We start from the raw sequence: 12344 nt of genomic DNA, 5'->3' as shown, positions 1-12344 counted from the left end.
AAAAGTCAGCTACGGGGCCCTGCTGCCCCTCTCCGGCACGCCCCTCTCCTGGAGCCCTGTGGACTTCAAGTCTGAAGGCTGCTCAAGTGCATAGAGATGCCTCAGCCGGGACAACAGCGTGGGGACGGTCAGCGGCGCCCCCTGTCCCAGGCCGCGGTGGCGGCGCCGCGACCCCGCCCTCTCGCGCCTGTCCTTTCCTTAGCTCCCAGCCTTTGCTGGGCGCCAGACCCGGCTTCGCAGTCCGGCGATTCTCCTACTGTGGCTCGTCACCCCCGGGGTCCCGGCCTCCGCGGGCTGGGGCCGCCGCCACCGCGGCAGGACGGGGAAGCGGGCCATGGCGTCCTGCGTAGGGAGTCGGACCCTGAGCAAGGATGATGTGAACTACAAAATGCATTTCCGGATGATCAACGAGCAGCAAGTGGAGGACATCACCATTGACTTCTTCTACCGGCCTCACACCATCACCCTGCTCAGCTTCACCATCGTCAGCCTCATGTACTTCGCCTTTACCAGGTGGGGCGGCCGGGCGGTGCAGGGGGCGCGTCCAAGGGCGAGGGAAGAGGCGGGAGGGAGGGTGGCAGGGAGGATGGCCCGGCATGGCTCTGGGTGAGGAAGCCGGCTGGCTGCTCCACGCACACGCACTGGCAGCCCGCCGCCCACGCAGGCCCTCCGCCCGCCCGGTGTCTCACAGCAAGGTAGCCTGCTCCCCCACCCCTCAATGCTGCTTCTCCATACAGCGCCTCCGGTTACACAGGGAACGCACGCGAGTCACTTAGCACGATCGCCCCCCCCCATCCCCACCCACCACACTCAGCATCGCTCCACACAACATCACGACGCGGGGCCCACCTCTGCACCGCTCCAGCCCCCGTCCGTACCCAGCACACCGCGTGAATCATCTTGTATGAACCACTTTTAGCACACACTGCTACACACATGAAGCACCCCAATCCACAGCGCCTGTACGCACCATACATAGGCCCAGGACACAACCTAGATCCTTTCCTGTGGAACTCCAGTATTCGGCATGATCCGTAATGCACACAAAATCCACATGTGCGCTACATACACCGTCTTTCCTGTGCAGCACTTCCCATCTGCATTGCACACAAGTAATCCAGCATAATCCTCCCCCCAGCCTCAAACACTACCATCTGTACCACAGAACAAACTGCCACTCTAAACACACACATCACAGCGGACCTTTCCCTTCCAGCACAGCCCAATACCCATAACCTTCTGTGTGCGTAGCTGCACAGACAGCAGCCGGCGGCACACATCACGCAATACATACCCTACTCACTCATTACCTAACATACATGCTGAAATGTGATCTTGTCCAGCTATTTTAATGGTGCCTGGTATATAGTAACTGCTGTGTGTTAAATGAAACACTTAAACCTCACACAGCATAACACAACTCTCTTATTCCCCTGAAAACATACACATACATTCTAACATATACCTATTCATAGGAGCTGCCCAGCCCAATTCTTGAACACACCTCATGTAACTCTATGGCACTGCACTTGTGGCCCCTCATCCCTAACCCAGGGAACGAATTTATCCCTTGTTCTTAAGGGGGTACACACCGTGGTTCCTACTTGGAAGAATTTGTACTTTCTGAATGAACCTCTTTAAAGAAAGGAAAGTCACACCTCCCTCGCCATTGTGGCTTAAAAGGCCAAGTTAGAGTAGTGTAGTTTTTGAGCCACACTGTTGGTTTCAAAACTGGCTGTGTGTCCTTGGTTAAGTTGCATAAGCTTGCCCTGAGCCTCAGAGGCCACTCTTGTAAAATGGTGATGAAATATGTACTTACCTCATACAGGGTTATGAAGATTAAATGAATGTGTGCGAATGCATTTAGGAGAGTCCCTGGTGCACAATGTACAATTCCTGTCAGTTACTTCTCTCCCAGTATTTTTATCTAACAATCAAGGTTCTCTGTCAGGGTCAGCAGAAAATGTGTAGGGATATATATATTGGGTAATCATAAGGATTGAGAGAACTTCTAGTATTTGGAAGGAGGAGCAGTTAAAGGATACTAAATGTGTTGTGACGTATGTGACAGCGCTGTACAACATCAAGTAAATTGCCTCCTACACAGTCGTTTATGTACACACACGAGTGCGGTTGTGCCTCCCTTGGGAATAACTGCAGTTTTTCAAATCCTCATAAAACTAATATCCTCCCACATCACACTTGTTCCTTACCTCCAGGATTCACTTGACTCTTGGTTCTTGTTATGTAAGTGTTTATCCATTTGAAAGAATCTACCTAAAGATATAAAGCTTAAGTAACAATTACTTTTTAATGATTGAGGGATCTTGCCACTATTACTATAAAATCTGCTAAGGTTGTGCAACAGGATAAGACCAGACCTTTCTACAGTACCTAACCAGACGTATTTCTAGCTTTGGAGAGAAATCAGTCATGTCGCTACTATGGTCACTTTCAAATAATTCATTATGTTGTGATTTTATCACTTAGTAGCTGTGTGACCACATAATTTTGCTAGGCATCAGTTTCCTTATCAGTATGTAATATGAAAATATCAATATATTAATCTGTCAGGATTATCTGTCATGAGGATTAAATTCATCTTTTTAGATAATCTGTGTTTAGCTCAGTGCATGGCAAGTATTAGGTGCTTAATAAGCATTAGTTGTTATTATGATGTGATTTCATTGTATGCTAGTGTCTTCTAAGTTATATTTGTTATTGAATGAGTATCCTCAGTAATTGAGAAGAAGGATAAAAGCATTAGAGAAATAGACAGTAGATAACATAATACCTGTTTCATATTAGCTTCAGTTTAGCTTCATCTTATGTGTGGGTTTGAAATAATGAAATTAGTGAGGGAGTTTCTTTGGAAATTAGAAAAATAATTGTAGTATTTTATTTTAAATAATGAGAAGCAAGAATGAGCCATTTGTTTCAGCCTTTCATCTTTAATATTATTCTAGGTCCTTTCAAAATAGATTTCTCTTTCTCTCTTCTTATATAGAAAGTCACATTCTGCCAGGCACGGTGGCTCATGCCTGTAATCCCAGCACTTTGGGAGGCTGAGGCGGGTGGATCACAAGATCAGATCGAGAACATCTTGGCCAAGATGGTGAAACTCTGTCTCTACTAAAAATACAAAAATTAGCCGGGCATCGTGGCTTATGCCTGTAGTCTCAGCTACTCAAGAGGCTGAGGCAGGAGAATTACCTGAACCTGGGAGGTGGAGATTGCAGTGAGCCGGGATCGTGCCACTGTACTCCAGCCTGGGTGACAAGTGTGAAACTCCGTCTCAAAAAAAAATAATAATAATAAAAAAGAATAAACAAATAAAAAAGGAAAGTCACATTTTTCTGAAATTTCCCTTTACATCATATTCTGCGAAGGCAGTCAATAAATTGCAGCAATGAAAGTATAAAAAATGAATATGAATGTTAACTGCTTGTCCAAAATAATAGAAAGAACTATAATCTGAACCTCAGACTGTGGCCTCTTCCAAAAATGTTAACAATTTTATTTCTTCCACTAATTTCATAAAGACACAGAAATCACATAATGAAGAACTAATTAGTAACAAGTTTCACTTTATATAAAATCATAAGCACCATTAACAGAATTAGTACTTACTAAATCTCACTCATTTTGGGGGCATTACAATGATAGCTCTATCTTCCTCCATAAAGACGGAAAGTAACGACTTCTTAAATGAAAATTTATCATATGCTCTTTTGTAATGATTAACTCCAGTACTTTATACTTATTTTATAAGGATTTTAGCTAGACAATTGTTTGGTGCCATTTTTTCTGTAAAACTTAAAAAATATGTCTTAAGGTTTGTTTTGTACAGACTAGTTGTCTAAGAGAACAAGGAAGAAAGTATACTTTTGGGATGTCATGTAGCCAGTATGTGAGAAACAGAACCTGGGTACTGTCACATGCTTCAGAGACCCAGAAAGAATTTAAGATTACAGAGGATTAGAAACCTTGTACTGAAGTCTGAGAGAAATTTGGGTTTGTCCAGTAGTTCTTTTGTTAGATGGCCCTTAGGCCAATTCCCTGCTAAACCATGGTGTTTAAATCTCCTGTCTTTATCACCGTCATTAAAAATAAAGTTAGATACTACCTAATCATTTTCCTATTTGAAAAAGCTCGTTTCTAGCCTGGGCAACATGGTAAAACCCATCTCTACAAAACAAAACAAAATAAAAATTAGCTGGGTATGGTGGCATGCACCCGGAGGCTGAGGTGGAGGAGCACCTTAGGCCAGGAGGCAGAGGTTGCAGTGAGCTGAGATCACACCACTATATTCCAGCCTTCACCATACTCACTGAACAGAGTAAGACCCTGTCTCAAAAGAAAAGCAGTTTACCACATTTTAGAATAAGTAGGCTGGGCACAATGCCTTACGCCTGTAATCCTAGCACTTTGGGAACACAAGGTGGGAGGATTGCTTGAGGCCAAGAGTTCAAGACCAACCTGGCTAACACAGCAAGAGCCCATCTCTATTAAAAAATAAATAGTACTTTTATAAATAACTACTTACACATATGTCTTAGAAGTTTGCTCAGCCAAAGCAGGGAAAGGAAAACTTGTCTCAAGCTCTTAATTACCTGTAAGGTACCCTCATATTTACTCTGCATTCAGAAATTGATAAACTTGGAAATATTGAATGGGTTTAGTTTAAAAAACTCAAGCTTTACATATAGAAAACACCAGAAGCTATTAATTCACATTCAAAGAAGCCCACCTCTCCTTAAGAGGGACCTGCCATTGACCAGTAGAATCAGGCTTTGTTAGCACCTGTCCAACAAAAATTGTTACTTAGCGAAAAGAAATTGCCTTTCTGTGGATTTGTGTACTTAAGTGATCATCAGTTTGTCTATGCTTCATTTCTCCTGGTTTAGAACAAAGGAGACAGACAAGGGCAGGGAAGTGGACAGACCTGATTATTGATTGATCTGTTAATAATGGTTTTTACTTAATTTCTCTTACTGGCTTTGGAATTCCAGTTCACCGTCATACCACTGGGGCATACTTCTGGCCACCTGTATTGGATTGCTTATGAACACTTGCTGGCCTTCCCTGTTCTTTCCCTCTTGACCACATAAATTCCCATTAGAAAATGTGCTTTGATACTGCTGATTCAGTTGTCTTGATCCTGTTTCCTTTATATACTTCATGTTCCTTTTCTCCCAGTAACAAAAGGCCTGCCTGCCCTTGCTCTCCGATACTAGCAATGGTAAGTGATCATCTATAGCGATTGTGGGCTAGGATTAAACCAGCCCAGGAGGTGAGCATTGTGTTAGGTTGCACCTGAGGTCCAGTTATCAATGACTGTTAACATTTCTTTTCCCTGGTTACTATTTGAGTCAAATTTTTCTTTTTTTTTGTTTTTTTTGAGACGGAGTTTCCCTCTTGTTACCCAGGCTGGAGTGCAATGGCGTGATCTCGGCTCATCACAACCTCTGCCTCCTGGGTTCAAGCAATTCTCCTGCCTCAGCCTCCTGAGTAGCTGGGACTACAGGTGCATACCACCATGCCCAGCTAATTTTTGTATTTTTAGTAGAGACGGGGTTTCACCTTGTTGACCAGGATGGTCTCGATCTCTTGACCTCGTGATCCACCTGCCTTGGCCTCCCAAAGTGCTGGGATTATAGGCGTGAGCCACCGCACCTGGCCAAATTTTTCTAGAACTTAATGTTTTATATTTTTTCTTATACTTATTTCCGGTTTTATGTCCATAATACAATTTCTAATTTATTAAAGGGGGAAATGTGCCAAATCTTTCTTTGGGGTCTTCCTCAGTGAATAGGCACTTGGGTGACTTAAATATTTATTTGGCTTAGATGATGCCTTACCCCACAGAGATTGTATACCTAGGAACTGCTGCTTTTCAGACTCCTTTTTAGTAAGCAGGGTTTATTCAAATTCATCTGTTCTGAATAAACTGTGCTTAGGATTTTAGGTGTAGTTCTATTACCAGATGTAACACAATTTATCTTGCGACATAATTCCTATTGCCCCAGATTTCTGTAGAGAAGTTACAGTTTTCAGTCTTAACTAATCCAAAACCAGGACTAGTCCAGTCACCTTGCACTGCTTCCTCAGCCCTGGCAATCCCATTTAATTCAGTTAATTCATTTCAACAGTTTCGTAGTCCTCATTCCTTCTAGCCTAGGTTTCTACCAGCCTGGAGTTCACCGTCTGGTATATCTTCACCAGGTCTGATTGGGCCTTTATAGCTTTCAGGGCTGTTCTCTTTCCATTCCCAAGCCTTTGCTCAGCAAACTCCCAACCCTTTGGGATCGCTGACTCCCAGGCCCTGGCTCCCCCTTCCTCCAGTGCTGCCCCTGTGATCTTTTTAGACAAACTCATGGTTCCATTTTTCCCCGTTTAAAATTCTCATTTATCCAATAAGTACTTTAAAATGTATCATATTTCTCCTCCTTTAGTTGATAACTTATCTGTAATTCCTCACAAGGATCATGACTTTCCATAAAACGAAATTAGTGTGATATTAAAGATAATACCAAAGCTAGTTGACATCTATTGGTATTTCAGTAGATGCCTGTCACCTATGGGAAGGTACTAGCTGGACTCCAGGGTCCTTTGTTATGGAATAAGTCTACTTTCCCACCTCTATCTCTCCCTCCACACACAGCACACCTGACACCCAGCAGGCCCTAACAGATTGCATGTCCCACACCTAGGCAGGGCTGCCATCTCTGAGATTGGAAGTCACCTCCTTCCCACACATGAGCCCTTGGCGTCCTTCATAATCCATTGGGATGGTTCCCCTCCAAGACACCTTTCTCAATTGTTCCAAGAAGCACAGAGGAAGAAATATTTATATCCTTCCAAATACTTGTTATTATTGTATCTCTCTTGTCATAATATTTGTTTCTGTGTCAGCTGCTTGAGGCCAGTTATCTTAATCGTCCCAAGATAGACATCCAGTAAATGCTGAATGAATGGAATGCACGAAATCATTCATCCAATAAGAATTTTAAAAACTATCACTTTTCTTTTCCTTTAGTTGATATCTCAACTAAATTAAATAACTGCGGTTATTTAATCCTCACACAACCCTATGAGGTAGAACTATTACCATCTTCTGTTTACTGGGGAAGAAACTGGGGCATTGAGAAGTTAAGTAATCTGTCCAAGGTCACACAGGCTGGTGGTCTGGCCCCAGCCTGTAACAGTCACTGCCCTGTATGGCCTTCTGCAAGGGAAAGAGCTTGTACTTTGGGGCCAGGCCCTATCAGTAAAATGCAGATTATGATCATTTCCTGCTTTAGAGTGTTAGGAAGATTCAGAGAGCTAACACGCAAAGCCACTAGAATATAGTGGCCATCCATGGGTACTAGATCTTGTCACCTCATTTGGGGTCCACTCATGTGGACTCTGCAGCCAAGTTCTGTTTCATGATCAACTATGGAAAACTCAGCATGTGGTTAAATCTCTGGATTATTCAGGGTTCAGAGAGGAGGGACTCACACCAGGCCTTACAGAATGGACCTGTGTACTCTGTGGCCAGAGGGGAGTTGGGCATCCTCACCTGCCAGGCGTTCAGTTCTTTTTGTGCACCCCCACCACAGACAGGTAGGGGGCTGTTCTGGATGAGGTGGGGACACCCTCTCTGCTTTCAAAACTCAAGAGTGTGACATTGGGCTCTCTTGTCTGATAGGACTCACAGGGCTTCGTAAACTCACTCTCCTATCCCCTAATCTTTGATTGTGGAAGTTTGATCTTCCCATACTGCATAATTTCAGTTTATCTAAAGACCTCACTGTCTTCCATTAATACATTTTTTTCCTAATTAGACAAATATAAAAGTGCCAACTTTTCAGACCCAACTGCTATTTTATTCCATTTAATCAACATTTTTCCCCTCTGAAACTAGGCCATCCATTTAATCCTCTTTTTCTAATAAAATTGCTCAAAATTTACAAAACTGCCATTTTATTTGTTTTATATCCTAATGTATTACTCATCTCGTTATAAATTTAGTGCTGATGTATATTTTCAAGCATTTCAACTGGTAGATAATTTTAAATAGAGACTAATTTATTGATTTGCCTTAGCTACTTATTTGTGGTTAATAATAACCCATTAATTAAAATATTTATTAATGTTTTTAAAGAGAATGATGTATTCACGTCACTTGAAATCCAAGAACATCAAAGGATCTGGGGTGAAGTCTCACTGCATACTTCTCCCCAGCTCCTCATTTTTCCTCTTTGGAGAAAACCAGTGTCATCATTTTTTGGGTAGATTTTCAGTGACATTGTCTGCAGATATAAGCACAAATCATAAGCTACATATCCATACACATTCCTCCACCTTGTTTTGCTCAAATAGTTGCTCATTATACCTGCTATTCTGCAATTTGCTTTATTTACTTAATGAATCTTTTAAATTATTCTGTGTCAGTTGATTCTTAAAAAGCTTCCTTTTTTTTTCTAATGGCTGCCTAGCTTTCCATTGTGAGACTGGACTGTGATTTATTTACTCAGTCTCTTTCTGGTGGACATTTCAATTATTTCCAATGTTTTATGAATACATGTGATGCCCTAGTGAACAATCCGGGATATATGTCATTTTTGCATGAATGAGAGTTATCTAGAGGATAAATTCCCAAAAGTAAAATTGCTGAGTCACAGAGTATATGCATTTGTAGACTTAAAATATTGCCAACTTGCCCTCCATAAATGTGATTTCAGTTTATACTGCTACTAGCAATGTATGAGCAAGCCTATTTCCTGTTTCTTCATATCCTCCCCAGCTCAGTTATTAAAGTTTTACATTTATCATTAAGGTAGATTTTTTTAAATGGTGTCTATTTTAACTTACCAGGAGTGAGGTTGACTATCTTTTCACTTCTGAGGTCCTTAGATTTTTTACTCTGTGAACAAACTCTTCATATCCTTTCCCTGTTTTTCTATCTGTTCTTCTATGTTTATTTGTTCTTTCTGTTAATTGATTTTAGGGAAAATGCTTTGCATATTAAGGAAATTAGTCTTTTGTCTTGATATGAGTTGTAAATTTTTTTCCCAAGTTTACCTCTTTTCCTTTGATTTTGTTACTGATTTCTTTGCCATGTGAATTTATCCCACTTCATGATTGTTGATTGCTTTGCTTTCGGGTTCATTTGTTTTTTTAATTCTCCAATTTCTTTCAGTATTGTTTTTTAATGTTTTGAATCTTCCAGAATATATTTATTATAAAGTTTGAGTTACAGAATCAACCTTCTTTTCCCATGCAATGGTTGTTAATTTCAACCTTGCTTTTGATTTGTATCCTACATATTGTATGTCCTGTCAATGTCTCTTATACCAACCCTGTGCCTCTAACATAAGTCAGGCTGATTTCGGATCACAGATCATTTTTTCCTGAGACAGCTTGGCTTGAGGGAACAATCATTGTCTTTGGTGTCGAAGCTGACCTGGTTTTGAATGGCAGCTTAGCATCATCTTACCTATACAAACTCAGACAAGTTACTTAACCTTTCTGAACTTTTACAACCTCATTTTATAAAATGAGGTTGATAATACTTCATTTTGCAAACTTGTGACCATTAGAGATAATGTTTATAAACTGCCTGTTCGGTGCCTGGCACACAGTAGATAGATAAACGGGGGCTATTGCTATCATCATCATTCCCAATGTCAGCAATGTGATGTCAGTCTGAATGAGGACATTGTATGCCCTCAGTGTGCAGCCATTCTTAAGTAAAAACTGGTGCTCCTGGAAATTGGATGTCGGGCCTCCCTACCTAAGCCAGAAGGCATGACAACTACCCTAGTAAAGATCAGGCTGGCATTTTCAGGGCCACGTTTCTAACCTCTGGGCAGAGATTCAACTGTTAGGTGTCTATTAAAAGTGCACTTCGCTGGAAGGTAGAAAGTGTCTGATTATGTAGTCTGGCTTTATAAACAGGTCTATGAAATTAAGTCGGCATTACTTTGTTAGTGCTGTTTAGACATATAATGATCTAAGAAATATTATATCATCTATATAATCTCATTTCAGAACCTATTCAATCCTGTCCTACATCTAGTAGTCCCCCAGTTTTTAGAACATAGAAGTCTTCCTTCCGCTAGGTTTTCTATTTACATCTGAAAGTAAATGTTCAATGTTGTTTTTCTGTTTTCAGGGATGACTCTGTTCCAGAAGACAACATCTGGAGAGGCATCCTCTCTGTTATCTTCTTCTTTCTTATCATCAGTGTGTTAGCCTTCCCCAATGGTAAGTGATGTCATGTGTTACCACATTTCTCCTATGTGTTGTGCCCTTCTAGTTTTTTTGAGATGAGTCATCTAGAAGATGGAATAAAGAAATAATCTGAGTTTTATGTAGGGTTTAGGTGCACAGGCTCTGGATGCAGACTGCCCATTCTGCCACTTCCTAGCTCCAGGGAAGCCCCCTAAGAGTGCTAAGAGTGCTTCAGTTTTCTTCTATAAAATGGAGATTACAGATAGGTATGGTTGTGAGGGTTGACTAAATTGGGGCATGTTAAACACTGTGAATGTGACTGACAAATTATAAGTGTGGTTTCTCAATAAATGTGGTTCTTTCTGTGGCTGTTTTTGTTATTATCAGATGAGTCATAAAATACTCCATTACTGCTGAGTTCTTCCTTTTTGCTAAGGACAGGGTCAGTGCTATAATGAGTATTACTTAAATGGGTTGTCCTGAGTGATCTTTTATCACCATAAACTTTGCTGATTATGCATTTGGGATATGAATTTTCATCAGCAGGAAAAAAAGACAATGATTACTGTGAATTGTGCCCCCATCATGATTATGGAGTGAGGCAAAATTTTTGTTTACAAAGCAAGTTTGGTATTCTTTCATGCTCGCAATTCATCCCTTTCCTCCAAATTGTTCCTTAAAAGTTGCTTTCTTTTTTCTTATTCCCTTTCGGTATCTTCCCACTAGGATATTCTCCTAAGATACTGAAAAGGAATATTCACAATTCATCTCTGAAGTGAATGAATTGAACCAAATCTCCATAACCATTTCTAAATGCTCACTCTTGTCTTCTGTTTTTTTAAATGATGTTTGGAAATGGTTCCAGTCTTTCTTATGGGTTATTCTCCATAACCACAGGCCAGCCCTGCCTGGGTTTAGGCTGCATTTCTTCTGTAACTGCCCATGCTATTCAGTAGGCTATCATGTGTAATATAAGAAGCTCATTATGAATGTTATCAGATGCTACCTGGAAATGTTCCATGTCAAGGCCTTCAGGCTTCCTAAGATGGTAGCAGTGGAATTTTGTTCTATTTTTTGAGATACGAGTCATCTAGAAGAAGATAGATTAAAAAAAAGAGAGGCAGACTCTTATGTGGCACTGTGTTTACAAGAATGTAGTGGGTTTTAGTATGTAGCAGAGTAGCATAATAATCACACTGATAAAACCATGACTCTGAATCCCTCAGAGGAAGAATTGTTCTACATAGCCAAGTTATTTGGGAGCTGAGTTTAGCTCTCCAAACACGCAAGCTTTTAAGTTAAAAAGATTTTTTTTTATTAAAATCTGCATAGTTTATGCAGATAAGTCAAGTGTAGTTTGGCTTTTCCATAAGGATTGATGGTTCTGGAAATGCTCAGTTATCAGGGTATGAAGACAATGTATGTGTAATATGGGAAAGTCATGGAATGAAGGGGTGTTGACCCTCCTATAGGATTTATTTTATTTTATTTTTTTTTATTTTTGGAGATGGAATCTTGCTGTGTTACCCAGGCTGGAGTGCAATAGCTATTCACAACTGTGATTACAGGGCACTGCATCCTCAAACTCTTGGGCTCAAGCTATCCTACCTTAGCCTCCTGAGCAGCTGGAACTGCAGGCATACACCACCACACCCAGCTAATTTTTTGTATTTTTTTGTAGATAGAGATGGGGTCTCACTATGTTGCCCAGACTGGTCTTGAACTCTTGGCATTAGGCAGTCCTCCATCCTTAGCCGCCTGAGCAGCTAGGATTCCTGCTATCAAATTTGCTGAAAAAAATTCTTGATGTCAGACAACTTTTTGGCTATTTGCCAACTTTCCTTTCCCTCCCATTGAATTTTAGGTTAGAGGAGAGCTTGGGTGTTGTATAGATGCTCCTCTCCTTCAAGAGTGCCAGTCAAAGATGGGTTTCCTGAGCACTGGGTCCTGGCCTTTCCATTCAAAGGTGGCATAGAAATACAACTCAAAGCAAGGAAATGGCAAGCTCTATCTCTGGTTACATACCAGCTCAATGCAAGGCAGACATGTGGAGCCTCTAAAATGGGACTAGGTGACTATTCAGATGGTAGTGACAGTTTATTCCCCTTCCCCTCAGCCATTCT

General features: G+C 41.2%; 1 protein-coding gene across 4 annotated transcripts in view; it reads left to right on the top strand.

The window, feature by feature from the left end:
* Window positions 1-221: 221 nt before the first annotated feature.
* PTDSS1 (phosphatidylserine synthase 1) overlaps window positions 222-12344 on the top strand; it is a 72877-nt gene continuing 60754 nt past the window's right edge. For all 4 annotated transcript variants that reach the window (XR_013527894.1, XR_013527893.1, XM_035277383.3 and 1 more), the window contains exons 1-2: window positions 222-513; window positions 10163-10254. Coding sequence is in view for 2 of the 4 variants with exons in the window: in XM_035277383.3 (XP_035133274.1) it covers window positions 335-513; window positions 10163-10254 (271 nt within the window). In the remaining 2 variants the exon portion in view is untranslated. The remainder of the gene's footprint in view (window positions 514-10162; window positions 10255-12344) is intronic.

This window comes from Callithrix jacchus, chromosome 16 (assembly GCF_049354715.1).
Source record: "Callithrix jacchus isolate 240 chromosome 16, calJac240_pri, whole genome shotgun sequence".
In the NCBI taxonomy this organism is placed as follows: Eukaryota; Metazoa; Chordata; class Mammalia; order Primates; family Cebidae; genus Callithrix; species Callithrix jacchus.
The sequence above is the reverse complement of the archived record's forward strand: the minus strand, read 5'-3'. Positions and strand labels throughout refer to the sequence as shown.